Source organism: Melanostigma gelatinosum (assembly GCF_949748355.1).
Source record: "Melanostigma gelatinosum genome assembly, chromosome: 4".
NCBI lineage: Eukaryota > Metazoa > Chordata > Actinopteri > Perciformes > Zoarcidae > Melanostigma > Melanostigma gelatinosum.
Window position 1 is genome coordinate 28,740,154 of NC_136637.1, and position 21,901 is coordinate 28,762,054.

Consider the following 21,901-nt stretch of genomic DNA (forward strand, 5'->3'; position numbering starts at 1 on the left):
GGTGTAAATATCAGTCAGCTGATGAGGAGTGGCTCCTTGCAGACCTCCTGCAGGCCGCAGCTCGCATCGGCTCTCCTCAGTCCGCTTCGGGCGTCTGGACCGCTTCAGCTGCTGCGCGGACAAAGAAGCGCAACGTCAAGTGCGCAGAAATCACCCAGAGCAAAAACAGGATGTGGTCTTGCCTACAAAATAAAAGCGTACTCATTTCACACCTCTTTGTCTTTACTGACAACACCCATATGCAGGGATTTCAAATGATCCTACATGTTTTGGGGTGCTTTTTTCATCTGGTGGACAACTGACACATTATTGTGATTTAAGGTGGACTTGCAAGGACTTGTGGTCATTCCAATTGTCTTTTTTTTTTTTTAAGGCTACATGTTGAATTTCCATATAATTTTCTTTTAGGTAATGTTTAGAGTAAACATTAATTCAACGCATTCAAATTTCTTTCAAATGCATATCTTAAAAAGTTAGAAAGCCTTCCCTCTTCAAATAAAACAAGGTCGCTGTGAGACCTTTATTTTGTAAATATGACCGGATATAGTAGTTATTTTCTAGTCTGACAGTATTGACATTGGTGACAAAAGCAACTGTGCGCTCCGCTGTGCCCGCACATCCAGGAGCCAACCAGCGCTGTTAATGGAGTCATAACCCGGCTGCCCGAGAGACGAGAGAGCGCACCTGGACATACAATATCTAGATATATTTATATATATATATATGTTAAAAAAAAAAAAAAAAAGCTTTCATTTCAACTTGTGTCTCTTCAAATAACAGAAGATTTGTGAGGAGGGGGGGAAATGGAAGATTTGGGGAAAGTATTTCCATTGAACCTCAGGTCTCCTGTTGACTCCAGGGCAGAGTGCAGCGGAACGTTTTTGCTCGTAATCGGACTTGTTCGTCTTCTCCGTGCGTGACATGAAAAAGGGTCTGCAATGGTTTTGGCTCTCTGGTAACGATGGGCGCGCACATCCTGGAGTCCAACTCCAGCGGCAACGTGACTCCCGCTGTACCCGAGGTTGGGACCGTGCTCCCGGGCTACCTGGCGGTGATCTCATCGGTCCTCATGGTGACTCTGGTTGTCGTTGTGGTGGCCGGAAACGCACTGGTCATCATGGCTTTTATTGTGGATAAAACCCTGAGGAATCAAAGCAACTACTTCTTTCTGAACCTTGCCATATCTGATTTCCTCGTGGGTGAGTTTGGTGCCTCTTCTTCTTCTTTGTCTCCTCCAATTTACAAGTCCCTCTCTATGAGTGAACAAACACATTGCAGTTTCCCCACAGTGTTACTACAGTGAGTCACTCTCATTGGTCACCTTGCCATCCTTTTTTTGCATCATTCATGTGTTACATTACCATTTGAATGTTGCTTATTTGTAGCATCCTTCTACAGTCACACCAATCTTTTTTGTGCTGCTCTTATCTGCAGCCGAACAGAAATGATGTCCTTTATTTCTAAAATTCCTCTGCAGGGGTTTGCCATGGTAACATGCATGCAGCCAGTCAATTTAGTCACATCAAGGTGGTCTGGAGAGGTGTAAACGTTAACATAGTATTGGTGGTTGACTCATCGTGCAGTGTTTGTGTGTGTGGTTGTTCCAGGTGCCTTCTGCATCCCGGTGTACATCCCGTACAACCTGACAGGCCGCTGGATGCTGGGTAAAGGGCTCTGCAAGGTGTGGCTGATTGTGGACTACCTGCTCTGCACCGCCTCAGTCTTCAACATCGTCCTCATTAGTTATGACCGCTTCCTGTCAGTCACAAGAGCAGTAAGTAAGGCGTCGGAGGTGCTCATTAACACACACACACACACACACACACTCACTCAAGTAGACATACCACCACAGTCAATTGTAATTAAAAATGTGTCACCTTCCAGTGCAGTTTACTCTGCGGTGAGAAGTCATTGACATTCACGGCTTTATTTCTTCCAAACCATTTGAACACAGAGCCGTCTGGTTAAATTGGAGTGTTTTGGATGCAGACGTTAGGAGTCCGCTCAGTCGTCCTTAAGACCCAATTTAATGCAGTTTAAAAAAAAGGGCACTTGATTTCACAAGCGCCACAGGAAGCACTGCTCGAGTCCGTCAGTGAAAACGTGTTTAGGATGTTGATCTGGAGGAAGTTTTCAACGGTTGAAAAAAAGAATGACACAGTGTCATCACCAGGGCCGTCTGAGGCTGGGGTTTGAGAGTTTTTAATAAAAAGCTTTTTTTATGAAAAGAAGCAGCAGTGAGGGGGTCAAATGAAAAATGCTAATGAGCCGCATTGTGGAAAAAGTAGGAACCATGTTTTTGGACCTTGACTCGCACTCGAGACTAAAGGCCTTACACACACACACACACACACACACACACACACACACACACACACACACACACACACACACACACACACACACACACACACACCAGGGTGCACGATGAATAAACAGCACTCGCCTGGTACATTTTTATTGTGAAAGGCAATAATGGAAGGAGTGGATCAGTTCTGGCTGCACGAAGTAATAAAGCCTTCGCATCGTTTCAGAAATATCGGTGCAACTCAACTCGCTCGTGATTGGTTGATGCTTTTATTCGAGGTGCTAAAGGTCGCTTTTTTGCCGCGCTGTTTGAGAGCACTCATGAAAAAAACAACAGCGGGAAAAAAATGTATTTCCCTGCAAATGAATTGCACAAAGAAAAAGAAAAAGGCCCCTGGTGTGTAAAAGGCCTCAAGACCTTGAGCATTGGGCGGTCGGATCACAAGTGGACAGCCCTAAACGACCGCCACATTGTGATCACTCAAACCACTTGTCGAGGCGGAATGGGACGAACTGGAGCAGATATCGTTGGTATTGTCAACGCTAATGCGTCCTGATGTGTCCCCCGGCAAGGATGGAACAGAGAAATACATCATCAAAGCTGCGGCCCCCCTTTTGTTCCTCTTTTTCATCCAGTTGGTTCTCACGTGAGCTGGCTTTGTCCACGACGTCTGAACATTTTGAATTTCTGGCGGACGAGGCTCGGGAAGCTCGTCGCTGCCTCACACAGGTTAAAAACAAAAAACGCATTTTGTCTCAAATGACGCACGTTTTTATTTGCATATCGAGCCAGGAAATGAGCGCCGATCACGAACGGTCACTTAAGGCGGCTCCTGCTGTCGGCCGAGAACTCAAGTTACGCTGCTTCAATTTTGTCCATTCTTTGTGTTTTTGTTTTTTGAATGCGACCAGCAGCTCGAGAGCTCATTTCGGTCGGTTGTCGTAAAAAATGTCGCCACCTTTTTCGCCAAAGGAGGCTGAAACTCGGTACGGAGGTCAAGTGTTGAGCGAGGTTGTGTGCGTATGGATGCGGACGCGGCTATTGCGAATTCCCGCTTGTCACAATCTGTCCCTTGTGAGTCCACCAACTACAGCTGAGGAACATCTGGAGTGCACCTTTCAAGGGAGTTTCAACCAGAACAAACACGAACATATATTTCTTGCTCCCGTTGGCTTTATCTGCGTGAAAACCTGATAAAATCTTCAGTTAGTTGATTGGTTTCTTTTCTTACAGCCACTATTATTCATCAATTGTAAAACTTCTTCCCAAGAAATAATCTCCCAGACAACATGTTCCTTTGTGTCTTATTGGCATAAAGCTGTAATAATTCCATGCAGATCATCTCGCTGCCTGTTTTATTTTTGATTTACGACATTTGTCAGACCCCACGTTTACAGTGCGACGTGTTAATGTATTTATCTGCTCACTGAGCAGAGTTTAGTGATGGCGTCTCTTTGCTTGTGGCTGCTGTTAGAGACTTTTAATCTCAGCAGTTTAGTAGAAAATATGATTTATTCATCTATTAAGCCGTATTTTTCTCTTGTGCTTTTATAATGAGCATTCAATACCGACATGATGTCATAAAGTTGCTTTATTTCATGATTCATTGACTCAGAGAAGTGGATTTTGTTTTTGTAAATGAGATTGTCGGTGACAGACACAGCTGGTGCAGAGAGATGGTGACGGTTCAAGGCAAAGACGGGATTAAAAACAACAACACCATTAACAAAAAAGAGTGAGAAGGGTTGATGGAGGAGCCCCGCGCTTAATTATTAAGACTGAGAGGTGAAGTGAAAATGAGGCGATTGTGAAGAGAATGAGTGACGGGCGAGGGAGGAGCGGAGCGAGAGAAACCAGATGTCTCTTTCACACTCTTGTGTGGCATCCGTGATTGTGGCTCACAGCCCCCCCCCCCGCCCCCCACCTTGTAAGAGCCTCACAAGTGGGTTTAATTTCCAGCATCTCGTTATACAAACTGGGCTCCACTTGCAAGTGTGTTTGTTACGGCCGCAATCAAAAATAAAAATGCAAAATACTCGTCTGTGAATATTTTGCATCAAAACTATTCATACCGGCAGTGATGCAGATTTTGCCTCAGTTGCAGCACTTTTTTAAATAAAAGGTTTGAGGTACACTGTTGTGTTCAAGCTACTCTGAGATTTATTTCTTGTTCGTTTCACTTTTAGCAAAATGCTCCAAGTGAATTTGAGTTCCCTTTGGTATACAGTGACAGTGTATATATCAAGGGCTTTTATTGTGAAAGGTAAGAACAGAAGGAGTGGATCTGGTCTAATAAAGTATGTGAAGTCAATGCGTCATGTCTTAAACCTGCATTCTCTCCAGTGTCCACCAGGGGGCGACTCCTCTGGTTGTATAGAAGTCTATGAGAAAATGACTCTACTTCTCTCTTGATTTATTCCCTCAGTAAACATTGTAAACATGAGTTTATGTCTCAATCTCTAGTTTCAAGTCTTCTTCAATACAGCATGATGTTCATTTAGTACATTATGGTCCATTTAGAGTCACACAGACCATAAAGCAGGGGATGCTTTAGGGCGGGGCTACACGGTGATTGACCAGAGTCGTATACGGCGTCTCTACGTCACTCCTCCTCAGTCCAGATATGGTCACTTTTGCTTACTGGTTGCAAATCCAAGATGGCGACAGCCAAAATGCCGAACTCAAGGCTTCAAAACCGCAGTCGACAAACCAATGGACATCACCACGACTACGTCCACTTCTTATATACAGTGTTTCCGGTCTGTGGTGGTGTGCGATGTAATGTACATTGTTGGTGATGGTTTATTGGTGCTATGAAGAAGAAGAATAAAATGCTCTCACCACATAATAGTCACGTTCTGTGGAAATGTATTCATGACAAAAGCAACAATTCAAAACAGAAATATATTTAGGTCGAATTTAATCGCAAGAATAGGAATGCCCCATGTGTGCAAAGGTCTTGAAATGTAACACAAAGTGTTGTTGTGCAGCAGAGGTTATGGCTGTGAGTCACACATGTGCCTCTCTTTCCATGCAGGTTAAATACAGAGCACAACGAAACATGACCCGCCAGGCTGTGTTCAAGATGGTGGCGGTGTGGGCGCTGGCCTTCCTCCTCTACGGCCCCGCCATCATCTTCTGGGAGGTGATAGTCGGCGACAGCGTCGTCCCGGCTCACGAGTGCTATGCCGAGTTCTACTTCACCTGGTACTTCCTGCTCAGCGCGTCCACCTTTGAGTTCTTCACCCCGTTTGTGTCCGTGGCATTCCTCAACCTCAGCATCTACCTGAACATCCACCACAGGACCAAGAACATGGGCGCCTGCGCCGAGGACGACGTCAAGACGCAGCGGGTCCGCAAGAAGCTCAGAGACGGGGCAGCCTGGTCCGTGTTTTTTGTGAAGACTCGTAAGGTGTCGTCCAGCGAGTCCACCGTTATCTCCGCGGTGATCGAGGACATCGACGACGTCCTGTCCCCGTCCTACTGCGGTGGCGCCAACAACAGTCAGACATTCATGCAGAGGGAGAAGTTCTCTCCGAACAGGGAAAACCCCAGGCTGTGTCAGCACACGGCCTCCTGCATGGCGCCTGGCCGAAGGACACAGGTGTCTCGTCTCTCTCGAGACAAAAAGATTGCCAAGTCTTTGGCCATTATTGTTTGCATTTTTGGGATTTGCTGGGCTCCTTACACTCTTTTGATGATCATTCGCGCCGCCTGTAGCGGCGAATGCGTGGCAAACTACTGGTACGAGATCACATTCTGGCTTCTGTGGCTGAACTCCGCCATCAACCCGTTCCTTTACCCGCTGTGCCACAGCAGCTTCCGAAGGGCTTTCTCAAAAATACTGTGTCCGAAAAGACAATCAGTGCAGCCTCACATCGAGGCTCAGTCCTGTTAGACCAGGGGTCAGCAACCGTTACTGTCCAAAGAGCCATTTTGCTCTATTTTCTACCAAATAAAATGTGTCTGGAGCCGCAAAAGCTATTCGATATCACAGCTTATATACGTTTTATATATGGTTATATTATAAATACAAAAACTATAGTTTGTTGTATTTATGAAATAATAGAACAAGAATAAAGACAATTATTGCTATTTTAACTTTCATGAAGAGGAGAAAACAAATACACTGGCATGTGTAGGCCTACATTCAGGTCACAGAACTATGCAGGCCTCGAGTCCTCCCCATAGTTGTGGGAAATAACTTAGAAATAAATATAACGTATAGCTGCAGAAGTGAATCAAACACAGAACAAGTCAAATCTATTTGGGTCCTCTCCCCATGTTTGTGGAAAAAATATTAAATAAAAAGTAGCTTACTTTGAAATGAATATAACATATAGCTGCAGCCTAATATCTTAAAATGAGTGAAGATAAAAAAATAGCAGGCTGTCATCTGTGAGGCGGGAGCGATATCTCCAGCTTGATATTTTTCAGCAAATGCTGTGTGTTTGGTCTGAAAGTGTCTTCCAACATTCGATTTTTTGTTGTTTGCAAATTTCTCGCCACATATTAAGCATACAGGTAGGCCAAATAAATACGTCCACGCAGAATTAAATTCTCTATTTTCTTCCAGGAGTTTTCTTTTTTTGGATTTATCCATTGATAACCTCACCGAGTCTGCAATCACGACGAGCCACCTGCAGGGGAAGCTTGACGGCGACGTAATAGGATGTGACGCACATTTTAGTTGACTAAATATTAAAACGTTTTTTTATTTTCCGTGACACAGTATCACCTCAAACTCCAAGCTATGAGATGTTCCCTTTGAAAGATTGTCCACTGACAAAAAACATTAAACTAATTTAATTTTAAATTTTTAAATTTTTTTGCACAAAGACTCAGGGAGCCGCAACAGAGGGGCGAAAGAGCCGCATGCGGCTCGCGAGCCGCTGGTTGCCGAACCCTGTGTTCGATGAACTCAATTGCACTTCCATGCTTTAGGAATGCAGTAACTGTCGTCGGTCAAACACTGTTCAAAACAAAAAATCCATATATGCTGTTCTTCCATCGAAAAATACGGTTTTCAAAAACAAGATGGACGTTTGCGTTGAAGTGAGGATGTTCACGGCATATCTGACAGCAATACATTTTTAGTATAAGCCCTATTCACACCAGCAGACCTCATGTGATGTTTAGAAACATGGCAGGTCATTTGCGGTGGAACTGTTCCTTGACAAATTACGGACATGTTAGAAATGACTCGAGCTCCCCGGGTTGTAGCAGTACCGTGTGAATGGGGCTTTAGTCATGAAACTTATGGGGAAAAGAACTGCAATTTCACTGTAAGTAGGACATGAAGGAGGGATGTGGTTTAAACTTCTTTGAGTTGTTAATGCTGCAAAATGATGACTTATGCAGTCAGATGGAAGGTGACGATTATCATCGAGTCTAAGATATTATACGTGTAATAACGACAGCACCGCTAAGCTGTTAAATTATGATCTGTCTTCTTGAAAGCACAGCGGAGGGAGACAGCAGCGTCAGCCAACATCGCTGTGACGAGGAAACCTTTCAACTCCGATTCAGATCAAACTGAGGATTTCAGGCTCTTTTCATGGTTTTTATACGGTTTTAAAATCTCTCTGCACATGAAACCTTTTCACTATCAAGTGTGTCTGTTGATGTGAACCAGAGAGGGGTCTCTCGCAAGTTCAATCTTTTCATCATGCAGCAATAGGATGACAAATGGCGAATCCACAGAGTTCAAAGCACCTGAAAAGAAGAGAATAATCTGTATTTGTTTACTGTGTGAACTTTTTATTTTATCCCAGTGATGTTCATTTTATCTGAAAAGTGGGCTATAAGGGGGGGGGGGGAGATCAGCTGTTACCTGCCAACGGTGAATCTGCACTTAATTTAAAAAAAGGTGTTCTTGTTGATGTTTAAAATGTACAGCACTAGCGGCATTGAACCTTTTGTACATTGATATCTATGCCAAGCTAGATGGTTGTGTTCCTTAAGTGCGGTATTTATTTAAAGACTTGACTGGTTTTTACCACCCAAACTACTTGACTACTTTGTATCTTGGCTATGAATGTGTTGGTGTAAGGAGCCAGAGAAAGAATAAAACTAATAAGACTGCCTGTCGGCTTTCTAACTCTACGTGTTCTCGGTCAAATCTTGCAGTGCAGAAGGAAATCGTTTGACATGTTGGGGCAATACGCTTTTACACTTTGTTGCCGCGAGTTAGACGAGAAGATTGATACCACATTCAATGTCTGTACTTTAAATATGTAGCCACTACCAGCAGCTGGTTAGCTTAGCTTAGCATAACCGCTAGAAACAGGGGTAGCTTGGCTCTGTTCAGCACGCTCTGACTCCCAAGTTGTCTCATACGGCAGCTTCAAACTATGACGCTCTACTGTGTGGTTAAAACAAACAAACAGGACTTTCACCCAGGAGACTGCTGTTCGTGTCCCATGTGTAGACGAACGTCAACGATCTCATTGTCTACAACTGTAGAAGGTGCTCTAAAGTTGTGTTCAATCAGGTGAGGCGAGGAAAATGAATGCAAAGAGGAGATTAGATACAAATGATCCCGGTGTGGTGCAGACAGCAAATTCACAGGAAGAGCGCCGAGATTGAAAGCAAATTTGACGTAGTCCCAAAACGGTGAAATTACAATTTACAGCTCCGTCACATGATGCCATCGGGCCTCAAAATACTTTTTCTCTTATGCCGCGTTCACACCAAACGCGGCGCTAATTATTCGCGCGAGTAGATTACATACAAAGTCTATGCACAGATGCGATGAGACTGGAGTGACGCGAATTTGCGATGGCGCGGCGTGATTGACGGCAAATCGCCCCAAACGCGTGAGTTGAAATTTTTCAATTTCTGCGAAATATTCGCGTTACGCCCCAGCGCGATAACCTATCAGCGTTGAGATGCTCCACCTGTCATCACTGACGTCCTGCCGTTGTTGAATCAGGAAATAAATGCTGTAGCCGTCTGTGTTCACCCAGAGCGCTACGATCACATCGGCATCATTACGTAGTTATTTCGGAGTCCCTTGTTGTCGGTTTATTGCCGTTAAATCACAGCCAAATCAGTTTATTTTGTGTTCATACAGCTGTAGTAAACAGCGACCGGCTTCTTCAAGTCTTCTTCAATACAGCATGATGTTCATTTAGTACATTATGGTCCATTTAGAGTCACACAGACCATAAAGCAGGGGATGCTTCAGGGCGGGGTTACATTGTGATTGACAGGTCTCTACACCGCCGTTGTCCGTGAGTTGTCTGTATTTTTGTCCGACAACTCAAACCCTTTCAAATTGTCTTTTCAGTTCATGAAAGTTAATTGTAACCTTTTAGTCGTCTGATAATGTCTTATTCATCGTTCGGTTGTACTTGGCTCCACCCTCCAGTGTCTCTTCTGGTTCCAGAAAAACAAGATGGCGACGGCCAAAATGCTGAACTCGAGCCTTCAAAAAGTCCACAAACCAATGGGTTACGTCACAATGACTACCTCAACTTCTATTGTCCAAAATAAACCCTTTAAAACACTAAAGTCACACAATAACACAAACAGTCAGAAAGGTCTGTCTGACAGCAAGCTGAAGAGCTGAAGACATTCTGAATACAGCTTCACTTCAACTGAGAGACATTCTGTGAGGAGTGAACATACGTCCACAGCAGAACATCACTTTGCTCCCGTGCTGGTTCTCCTGTCTGTTCTATCAACTCATCTACTGCAGTAGAACCCTGACTGTGGAGGAGAACCTCATACAGACACACTTTCAAAAAATCTGAATTGTCATGTCTTGAAAGTATAAAGACAATACTCCTACAGAAACTGCAATGTGAAGCATTCAGTTGATGTAAACTGTTTACACTGTGAGTTCATAGGTTCAGGATTTTGCCATTTTTAACAGGAACAGATGCAGAAGATCTTTCAAAACATTACTTTCATGTTTTTTGGCAACAGCTCCGTTAAATCAGATTTTCCATCTCGACTTCAGACTGTTAATACAACACACCCCATTAAGTGGCTTTTGTTTGAAGAAACTCCTTCCTCTTGAAACACCATCCAGAAAAAAAATACTGTCTCCCTAAAGGGCTCTTGAGGATGAAAAGATTTTCATCTCTTAAATGCGGTGTTGTTCTCCCATACTGACCCCATTTAATAATAGTGGTGAGAATGCGGCGGCTGCTGGGGGCTTGCATAGACATTCTGTGCCTGTGAAAACGCTTTGATACACATTAGACACGACTGTCATACACTTGCTTCTCAAAATCCGTTAGAAAGAGACTTCAAGGAGTACAAGTGGCTCCCCCACACACTCCCCCTCAAAACGGGTGACAAAGTCAATTTAGAGGCATTTCTTAAAAGGTCAGCGAAGGATGCGATGAATAGACTGTGGTGAAGGTGACCTCCGAAGAGACGCAGGTGGACTTGCAAATAGAAAACGAATTGCTCTGTATTGACATTGTTTCTGTGCGCAGTGGGAGACCCGAGAACCAATATTCATAGCCTTTCAGAGAGAAAATTGGAAGCGGTTCACATCCTCCTGGTTCACGTTTGAATTGCTATGGGATACAAATATGGTGACAGTAACATAATTGTTATCGAGGGACGAAACACAGATGAGTGCCTCGGGGACTGGAGAGTGAATACACAGACCTCTAGCTGTTATTCTTTATTTAAAAGGTAGCTGCTGCTCCCCGGACTACAGCATGTGTCCTACAACTGATCCACACACACGTCATCTGGAGAAAACCCTAACCCTAACCCTAACCCTACAACTGATAAGCATCCACGCACACACACGTCATCTGGAGAAGACAAAAGAAACAAAACCCTCGAGTATAATTCAATGGAAATACTTTTGAAAGCAGCACCTCACACACTCTTAGAAATAAAAGGTGCTAACTAGAACCATAGGGTTCTTCGGCTTGTCTCCATAGGTAAACCCTTTTTGGTTGCTGGTAGAACGTTTTATAAAGGTTTCACCTGGAACCCTTTCAGAGCGTTCTACCCAGAGCCTTACATTAAGGGTTACACCTAGAACCATCTATCAAAGGTTCCACCCAGAACCTCCTATGAGAAGTTCTACAGAGAACCCTTCTATGGTGTAATGGTTCAATCCTGAACCCTCTCTAGAGGATCTATCCAGAACATTTCAACCTTCTAAGGGTGCTAACAAGAACCCTTACAATTCCAAGGGTTTCATAGAGAACCCACCCAGTGTGGTTCTACTGAGAATCCTTTCATATCCCAAGGGTTTCATAGAGAACCCACCCAGGGGTTTTCACCGAGAACTCTTGCATATTCCAAGGGTTTCATCTGGAACACATTCTGGGGTTCTACCGGGAACCCTTTCATATTCCAGGGGAACTCAAAGGGTTCTTAATGAAACCTTTAGTCTTACAAGAAGTCTTGCAAGTTATTTTCTTCAAAAAAGGGTTTTTCGGAAGCCAATGGTTCTGTGTAGAACCTCAGCCCCTCAGGGAGAACTCTTTTGCAACACTTATTTCCCCGATGGTCCAATATGTTCAGTCAGAGTCAATGAGAAAAAAAAACCTGGCAGCGTATCACGGCTGAGAGCAAGATTAATGCGGAGCCTGTAAAAGGTTTGTCCATAAAAAAATTTTAATAAATAATTTCAATATTATGACCAATGCAAGGAGTTGCACTTATTCTTCATATTGTACACTCTACCACACCAGAGTGGGAGTTATGAACAAAGACACATCCAGTTGCTGAAGATGCTGTTATCAACTCTTTAACTGGATTCACACAGCACTTCATCCTCAAAAATAAAACAGTGCATGTAGGGAAAGGTAGCTCACCCTCAAATCAGACTTCTCACCCAGAGTTCCAAATCAACCCCAGTGACCGAAACATGCTAATCACCGGCAGCGACACACCACAGAATACTCCACCATAAGAGGTCAATCAACCACGACTTTCTCCATCATTCATTTCAGCATTTACTTGTTAATTGCTGCAAACCACTTTTCTGATTTGGGCCAAGAACTCCTTGAACTTGAAGTAGAATTGCTTGCGACTTGGGAAATGGAATGGTGTCTCTCAATCTCACCGTTACAGCTAAATGTGTACGACTCTCTGCTGTTATCCGTGAAGTGGTGTTAGAGCGGCGTGACTGACAGCCAGTGAACACACACAGACAGGAAACAGCCCCCTCGTCTTTCCCATGACACCGGTGGGCAGTTTCTTAAAAACATTTGTCACAGGTCATGACGCTCAGTTGTCCTCTTATGACCGCTGGCAAGTTCATGCAGCCTGTTCATGTTCTCATTTGTTGACATATATGAAGACTTGAGGACGTTGCGCACCAAGTAATACTTTTCTTACGCCTTTTTAAAAATCTGTTATTCAATAAAAATGATTGCGTACAAAAACCTTGCACGCAAAGCATTTTATAATGATATTCATTGCAAAAATGTGCAATACGCGACAAAACTAAATTAATAACAATGGGTGCAATGGGCAGTGCGATAAGCAGGGCTAATGTATGAATGATATGAGCAGGAAGCTATTATTTAGCTGCCTTGACCACAATCACTACTCTCTAGTCCTTCATGCATCGTTTGTTTTGCGATCGGTATCCATTACCCCTAATTCCAAGCTGTTCCGCTATCACCTGCAGCAATCTATCTTTGCGTTTCTAAACCTGATCGACACAACCGGAGGTTGAATTCATTTTTGAACTTGGGACCAGTTTGGCTGAAAAATACGGACTTGGTGTTCATAGCCTTTTAGAGTCTGCACCCAGGCTAGCAGATCTAGCAGATGCTAACATGCCATTATAATGTTACAATGTGAAAGAAAAATGCCTCTTTGATCATCAGAAATAAAGAGGTTTCAACAACAACAAAAATAAAAAAAGGTCTCCCCTGATGCAGGTAATACAGCAAAGAGCTCTCAAAGACCAGAGTATCTGGCTGAATCTGCTGAAATGATCTCTGCATTACGTCGTGGAAGGATCAGAGTTCCCTGAGTGCTCAATTAGCCACCTCTCTTAAGCCCTAAAGAAAGGGCGTCGTCACACCTTGATTATCCGAGAGGGGAATGCACCAAGCTGATCTCAATTCTTAATTAGGGAGCCGGTCCAAAGATCCTGCACAACACGTGATCAGAATAACCCTCCAATCAACTCGGGGGAATTAAAATGAAAAAGAATTGGGTAAAGGGAAATGACAGCAAGTATACCCAAGATGAGAGACAGTTACAGGGTTCGAGAGAAAAAGTCAGAGGATCACCAATGTTGGTATGATTCATCCTCTGGGCAACATGAATGTCCAAATACCTAATTCTACAGCACTCCCTCCAATATTTGCTGCGATGTTTCAGTCTTATATTGTCATTCCTAAAAGAATAAAAACATAAAAAAACATATCTGTGAGCCAGAACATTTTCTGACCTTCAGTCATGACAGTTGATGCCGATTGATTGTTGCCCCTTAAGATATTATTAAGATGCATTTTCAGTTAGATGGCCTTTCCTGTTGATCGAATACAATTTGTTACACTGGACAAATGCTGCTTATGCTGGAGTAAAACAAGCTTTCTATCTGACTAGAAAAGTCTGATTTTGGCATTAAAACATCGACAGTTCAGCACAGAACCTTTCCACACAATAGAGCAGGACTAGATGTTCCTGCGGCACAACATCTTTCTAATGAATCAGTGTTTTGTTAGTTTTTTTTGTGCCAGCTACTGAAAACGAACAGCGAAATATGGATAACAAAGACATTGCAAGTGGAGTGGAAATAGCTTTTTTTGGTTCGCTAAAATGTCATGTTCCCTTTCAGCAGCATCTTCCCACCTGCAGAAGTTTGGTGGCTGAAACACAACAGAGCGTCAAGCACATTGTTAGGCTGTATCTCAATTCACCAAGACAACAGCATCCCCGGCCCAGTGGGTAGAAAATGACTTTTCCACCCCCTTTCATCTTCTCCATCAGTTTGGAACAGGGGACAAGGTTCAATGGGTCATTTTGATTTGAGAGCTCAAGCAAGCCGATCCTCGAATGTACTGCTCCTAATTCATATCTCTTCTCTAATATAATAATATAACAATGAGGATGATCAGGTTGCCAGGCAGTGGATTTGACAAACTAACCCTGACACTTAATTATGCCTTCAAGACTAAATATATCGTTAAAAAGGGGTTAAGACTTACCTAAAGAAAGTATCCTCCTTACATTTGTGATGAACGAAGACATAAGCTGTAGAGATAAGTGTATTTTTACACCAGTCTCCAATATATGATGGCTAAGAATCTACTGTAACTTGACATCCCCTTCGCCTCTCAAACCCAGAGAAAAAGTAATTTACTCCAAGGCACGAGCGCTTTGTAGCGCGATGGCGATTAGCTAGCCAGTGGGGGGACACACACACACACACACACACACACACACACACACACACACACACACACACACACACACACACACACACACAGGGATTGAATGAAGTGCTCTAGTACTGGGATCACTTTAACTGTACTGGTCAGTTTGTTAAATGACTGAACAGCTTCTCTGTGCTATTGATTTGCTGTATGTGATTGAACCAAAAACAACATAGATTTGACATCTTGATTTGACAACCTGTTATGTTTTTGTAATGGTGCCGATCTCGTGTTTTATCGACCGGACCTTTGTTCCACTTGAGTACTGTCTGCGCCGTATGTCTGCTGCACCCGAGTGCTGATTCACAAGCAATGCTGGTTTTCTTATTTATCCTTTTTGAGGTTATTCTGTAAAACAGATGATCTGTGGGCAGGACATGTGCAAAGTCAGTGATTATAAAATGCCAGGCACAAAAATGATTGATCTTATCTAATATTGTTGTTTATCATTCTTACTTATGTAATTATTTTGTGTGTTCATCTTCCATCTGCGAACCTTTGTCCTCCATTTTAGTCACTCTGTGATGCAATTTGACTGTAAATGTTTCGCAAAGTGCTTCATAAACTATTATGATTATATTGCAGTCAAAGGCCACCAGAAAGGCGAGCGTCATAGTTACATTTAACACAGGCGGTGTTTTCATGCATCTGTGAGCTGTATGCTGTGAAACACCTTGTGTATAATCTTTCCATGGATCCAGCCGTAGATTATGAAAATGATGCCTGTGATCAATTTCAGTCAGTTGATCAATTTTAAAGTAGTGATGAGCGGACGGTCAGACAGGGCTTTGAATGATCAATCACAAACTTAAAATGAATTCTTAAGAAAAGTGATGCAGAAAGTGTCCTGCTGGGGATCTACAGAAAAAAATAGCTTTTTTTCCTGCACAGAAAAGAGGAATTCAGGATTCAGGGCACTGTACACCACCCTGATGTTTTCATGCCCTACATTAACTTGTCACTTGTGTCACTCACCCGTCACTTGTCAGTCAGTGACGCCATCATGAGACTATTTTCCATTTGTTGACTGATTGCCTTTGACCTCATTTTGCATGTTAATTCAGCACACAGAGAGTCGAGCAGTGAGAGAAGGAAAAAAACAGAAACAAGCAGCTCATCCAGATGAGTATATAGAAAAGTAATTTGCCTGGCATGAATACACAGATGCAATTTATCCAGTCATGATTCATAGATAAGGCCTATTGTGAATGGTTTGCAATAATTTATCATTTTTTAAATCTCCATAAAAGAATATGCAATACATATCATATTATTGTTACCTTTTTAAATGTTTTTTTTGTATTGTTCCTGACAAATGAACTCATAAATAAATAAAATAAAATGCTTCATGAGACAGTTGAGTGGGAGAGGGACGAGTAAATCAAAGGTCCAGCACCGAAACGTCAGCCAGGAATTGTCAATATCTGGATTTTCTCACATGAACTGAGCGTCTATGGTGCAGTGATTCAGAACGATTGTTTTTTAACAGGCAAACCTGACAGACATACGGTTTCAACCCTTCTTCCGCGCTCGGTGAAATACTGACAGGCCTACATGGTCAGATGGTTCATACGCAACATTGCAGCAGACTTTAGTTCAGAGCAGATAGAATTGAATGATGTGTCACATGCGGCTGCACAAACACAAATCATCTGAAACAAACACACCTCCAGTCTTGGTTTCCCTGCTTCTCCTCGTACACTGAGTGTGTTGAAATTGACATGAGGATTGCCAGCTGAGCGAGCGGATGCTGCTCGCTGATATAACATCTGCCACAGGCTGGAATGTGGGAGTCCCAACGCAGGTAGTCTTACAAAAACGAAATGAAAAGAAACAACAGCAGCCATTTGGAATAGCGTGAAGAAGAGAAGCAGGATCCCTCAAGGGGCTGTATTGATTCCACAGCCAGTCAGTCGTGGCCCAATAACGTTGCTGTTTATGTGTGAAACATTTGTTATCAGTCAAAAGCATATTGCAATATCGATAGCTGTTGATCCCCCCACATTCTGGCACAAACACCAGGCCAAGGATTTGAAACAACTTGCGAGGTAAACTGGCGTAAACTCTCTATTCTCAGATTACTCTGTGGTGGTGATGTCATCATCTTCCAGCTCACAGAGGAGCCGGTTTTTCAGTCTGATTTGAAAGGTCTGTATCTCAGTCCTCCATCCATGAGTCCTAGCCTGGGGCGTCCACAATATTATATGATAAGCACTGTATCACATATCCATCTCTGGGAGCTGTAAAATATACGTAGCTCAAGAACAAATTATAGGCCAGGGAAAATATAATGAAATGGTTAAGTGAGCTCCCAGAGGTAAATCCTTCTACAATTAGCTTTCACCCACCGTAGAATAAAAAAAATATGTACTTTTTTATTTTACCCACCTTGAAATACATCTTTAAAAAATCATTGTCTTAAAGGTCTAAGCAGGGATCGGCGGTTGAGCACAACTCTGACATTGCAGCTTCTTTAGCCAACAGAAACCTCTCTTCATCTTGCTTGAAGACAAATTGTTCACCCGTTGTAGAGGAAGTGTGATGCCTGCAGAGACGAGTTGTCTTGAAATATCGTTGTCACACATACGTCACATCGGGAATTTAACCTAAAAAGAAAAAGAAAAAGCTGATGTAACACATATGTCACAATAAGAAAAATAATAATGATCTGCTCAGTTAATTTGGCTGATTCAATGATATTTAGCTAATATGTTTTATGTTCAATTGAAAACATATTCAAACAAATGTAAACCAAAAATCATGTTATATTAATTAAATGATTAATACAATGTATGAGGAAACTATTTTTACCTATCGGTAAATGAAATAAAAAGTCATATTTCAATTCCATACATTTTTTTCTGTAGTATGTACAACAACAAGCAATATGACGTTCAGGATGCGCTGGCAGTCATCCAGGGAGACGACAGTGACTTTGAGGGATGTGAAAGTGGCTCAGAAGACCTTGAAGACCCTGAAGACCCTGATTACACTCCCAGCAACAAAAACATGGAGAATGATGAGTCAAGTGAGTCTGCTGATTCAGACTGTTGTGAACCAAGTGATTTAGAAGAAGTACCTCAACCAAAGGTGAACCCCAGGCAGCAAAATACAACTGCCCGAGGAAAAAAACAGTTTTCTTGGAGAAATACACCTTTTGAAGCCCCTGAGTGCACATTCAAAGAGTGTCACACCTCCAGACAATCTTCATACTCCCCTGGAGTATTTCAGGAAGTTTGTAACAGAAGAAATGATTGAGTTACTGAAGGAGCAAACTAATTTGTACAGTGTACAACAATCTGCATGTCACAGCAATGTTAACACTGTTAAAGAGCTGGAAATATTGATCGGCATCTACCTGCGCATGGGTCTTTGCCAACTGCCGGGAAATCGTGCTTACTGGGAAAATGACACAAGGTGTGCCATGGTGGCTGACAACATGTCACGCAACCGTTTTCAGACCCTGCTGGCATCTCTACACTTCACTGATAACACCGATTTGTCAAACAGGCTCGAAGAGGATAAGTGCTGGAAGATCCGTCCATGGCTTGATATGTTTCGCAAACAACGCCTTGAGATCACCCCAGTTTTCTACAGTTACAGTAGCTTTTTGATAAGACCTCAAATATGAGGTAGTCTTATTTAGTTTTAATCAGTTTGCAACTTTTTGTGTTGTAAAACAAATCTGAAGAAACTGTAAAACTTTTTGTAAAAAAACCTTTTGTAAACATTTTTGTACACACGTTTGTACAAATGTTTGTACAATTTTTTTGTAAAACCTAAGAAGGAAAGTTATAGTTTGTGGAAATGCAAATAAAAAGACAAGTTTTGTTCCCAACAGAAAGAGATTGTCAGGTTGATTTATTTTCCAATGAGGAATAAGTTTACCATTAACGCCCAATGTGACATATATGGAACATTTCAGATCTTTGACAGTAGGGGGTGGTATTTTGAAAACAATGTCAGAAATGGGTTCTATGTGGTCTATTTAATCTGTTTTATGGGTCCGGGTTCTTATGGATAAAATAGATTTTTTATTTTTTTTAAATATATATAGCTTTGTGATTCTGTTTAGGCCAGCAGAGAAGGCCTTGCAGGCCCTGACGGCCGCCACTGGTCAGCTGTTACTTAGCCAAACAGGACTTTGCTGCTCACTGGCTGCTAAAAGCTAACGCTAACTAGCTCTCCTCTCGCCGATTTCAACACTGATTCACTGATTCTGTGGGAATTACCGAAGGCACAAAGCAGAGAAATACCTTCCCGTAGGAGCGGGCCAGCAGGCTGACTTTGAATTCAATAAGGGGAACAATTATGAAGCAGACCTTACGCAAATGCCTTTAATGCATTTACCACAACATAAGGCTCGCTTCTTTTGCCCATACGAGTTCAAATTTACTGACAAAGCCACGTGGGGTCACTGACCATTTCCATGGCTGTCTACACACATACTCCTAATAAAGTGAGACTTCCAAATGATGCCTTTAGGTCTCAACAGATGAAGCATCAAGTGTTATTTTACAGTTCTAGTTTATGAAATATAGAAACGATATAATGGTGTTTTTCTGAGGCAAGAACATTCTGTAGGTGAAGTTATAAAAGTATTAGTTTTATTATTGGTGTCATTATTATGATTATAACTTTCGTTTTCATTGTTTCATTCAAAATTACAATTATTATTGTTTGAATTCTATATGTTTAATTGTTATTTATTCCGATTTTTTTTGTTCATATGAAGGGGAAGCATGACAATATATAAAATAAAAATATAATTAGTTGTAACTGCAGATATGTGTTTGATTGATGAAATGGTTTGAGTTCACTCCATGCTCTTAAAAACAAATTACAAATTATTTTATTGTATCTATAAAACTGATCTATAGAGAGTCAAACAGGCCAGCAGACCCTTCACTGGGTTCACTCTAATAAAAAAGGAAACCATTGTCAGCTTTTGTCGTTCCCAAACACTGGGTCGGGACCCACCCGTGGGTCGCTGGAGATTTAAGGGTCGCCAAATAAATTCGCTGAATTTCTTCAATGTTAAATTCTAAATGACGGTGATGTGGAAACAACAGTGGAACTGTTCTGGAACGTTCATTTACGCACTAATTCACACTTGTCATAATTTATAAATAAGGCCTGTTGGGAAATGGGTCACAGTGGTTTTGTCATTTTTAAAAAGTGGGTCCCCAGATAAAAAGTTTTAAGAAACACTGATGAAACAAAATGGAAAACTAGGCTGCTTTAAGTTTCAGAAATCCATGATGTAAAACACCAAACTCAAACCAGGGGAAGCCACTCACAGTAATCAGCACCACTATGCGTGTCAGCCATGAGAGCTTAATTACCTCTGTTCAGGAGAAGTGTCTGCCTCGAAAGCTACTCAACAGATTTGAATGATATTTCCTGGGAGATCAGGAGGCTATGAGCAAAAATAGGTCTTAATGGTTTTTGGTGTGGATAGCGCCACCATGTGGTAGTTTTAAGGCAATTTACATTTTGGATTCTAACTGCAAGGCGTAGAAACTAAAAACCTTTCTTCCTTGGTCTAAAACCACGTCTTTTAATACTCATTACACATTTATCCAAACTTCCTCAAATTTAGAACATAATATATTAGATTTTTCTGTAACTGCCAAATCCATGTGGGCTTGGTCTATAATGCCATTGGTCCTTATTCCTTAATGAAACTATATCTAGTTCAGTGTACAAAGAAACAATAATGGATGATGTCCAAGGCGGATTATGAGACAATGGGCCCCTGGGATGCAAAAGGCCCCTCCACCTCTTCTTCATAGGAGCAGGGCACACAGACTTTATAGTAGTTTAGCCTCCAGTTGTTTTGTGTTACTTTATTGTTTTGGTGTTTTTGTTTTTTCTGTTTCGTTACATGGTGTCATAGTGCATCTGCTCCTCTAATACCTATATGTACACAATGTGACTCATTTTATTATAGTGCAGTGACCACAAAGTGCAACCTCAAAATGTACCATCGTTAACAAGCCAAAGGCAGTGTCAACAAAAACAGAACATTTAATGTGAAGTACCATTTGCCGAAGTGCTAGTTTGCAGAATTGAGTTACATTGTGCAGGTCTTTCTGTCCTGCATTCCTATTATCCCAAGGTCCTGTGTTACAAAGAACCTGTGTTCCCAAGGTTCTATATGTTCCGGGTCCGATGTTCCCAAGGTTCTAAGTTCCGAGGATCCTACGGGCCCAGGGTCCTTTGTTCCTTAGGTTCTATATTGCCAAGGTCCTATATTCCCAAGGTTCTATGTTAATAAAGGAATGTTTCTTCTTTCTTTCTATGTTCCCAAGGTAATTTGTTCCCAGGGTTCTATATTCCAAGGGGTCTATATTCCCACGGTTCTATAGTCCCCTGGCCCTATGTTCCTAGGTCCTATTTTCCCAGGGTCTTATGTTCTTAGGGTTCTATATACCTAGGGTTCTATATTCCCATGGTGCTATGTTTCCAGGGTCTTATGTTCCCAGGGTTCTATATACCCTAGGTCCTATTTTTCCAGGATGCTATGTTCCCATGGTGCTTTATTCCCAGTGTCCAATGTTCCAAAAGTCCTATGTTCCCAGAGTCCTATATTTCAAAGGTCCTATGTTTCAAGGTCCAATGTTCCCAGGGTCCTGTGTTTCCAGGGTCTATGTTCCCAAGATCCTGTTTTTAAGGTTCCATGTTCCCAAGGTTCTATATTCCCAGGGTTCTGTTTTCCCAGGGTCCTATATTACTGGGGTTCCATGTTTCCATTGTTCTATGATCCAATGGTTCTATGATTCCAAAGTCTTGGGACAAACAACATCACCAACAAAACTACTTGGTGAGGTTTAGTAAAATATTGCGGTTTGGGTTAAAATAGGTATGTTTTTGACAAACAGGGAATGAGAACATGTTGGTTCCCCTGCTCTATATGACACATAATGGGAACCTGAAAAAGATGTTGAACTGGGAACATAGAACCCTGGAGCCATAGGACCCTGGGAACATAAATACACTCCCGTTTTATGCACCCTGGCTAACAGAAAGGGTTTACTGGGGCACGTAAATGCAACGGTCATCATTAATGACATTCATTACGCCTGCCTTCTTCCAGCAGGTGAATTTCCACAGTGAGCATCGTCTCTTTTTCAACACAGGTGTGCTGTCAAAAGTCTTGTTTACCCGTGTAGATGCTCACTTATCTTAGCACAGCAAACGGTCGAGAAAG

The 21,901-nt window shown here is 42.2% G+C and overlaps 1 protein-coding gene across 1 annotated transcript; it reads left to right on the forward strand.

Moving 5' to 3' along the window:
• Positions 1-946: 946 nt before the first annotated feature.
• Positions 947-6,206, forward strand: LOC306776832 (histamine H3 receptor; the record flags this gene model as incomplete). The annotated part of the gene is made up of 3 exons (XM_079267693.1): positions 947-1,199; positions 1,608-1,774; positions 5,346-6,206. The coding sequence occupies exons 1-3, from the start codon at positions 962-964 to the stop codon at positions 6,204-6,206; spliced, it is 1,266 nt and encodes a 421-aa protein (XP_079123819.1). The 5' UTR covers positions 947-961.
• Between the last annotated feature and the right edge of the window lie 15,695 nt (positions 6,207-21,901).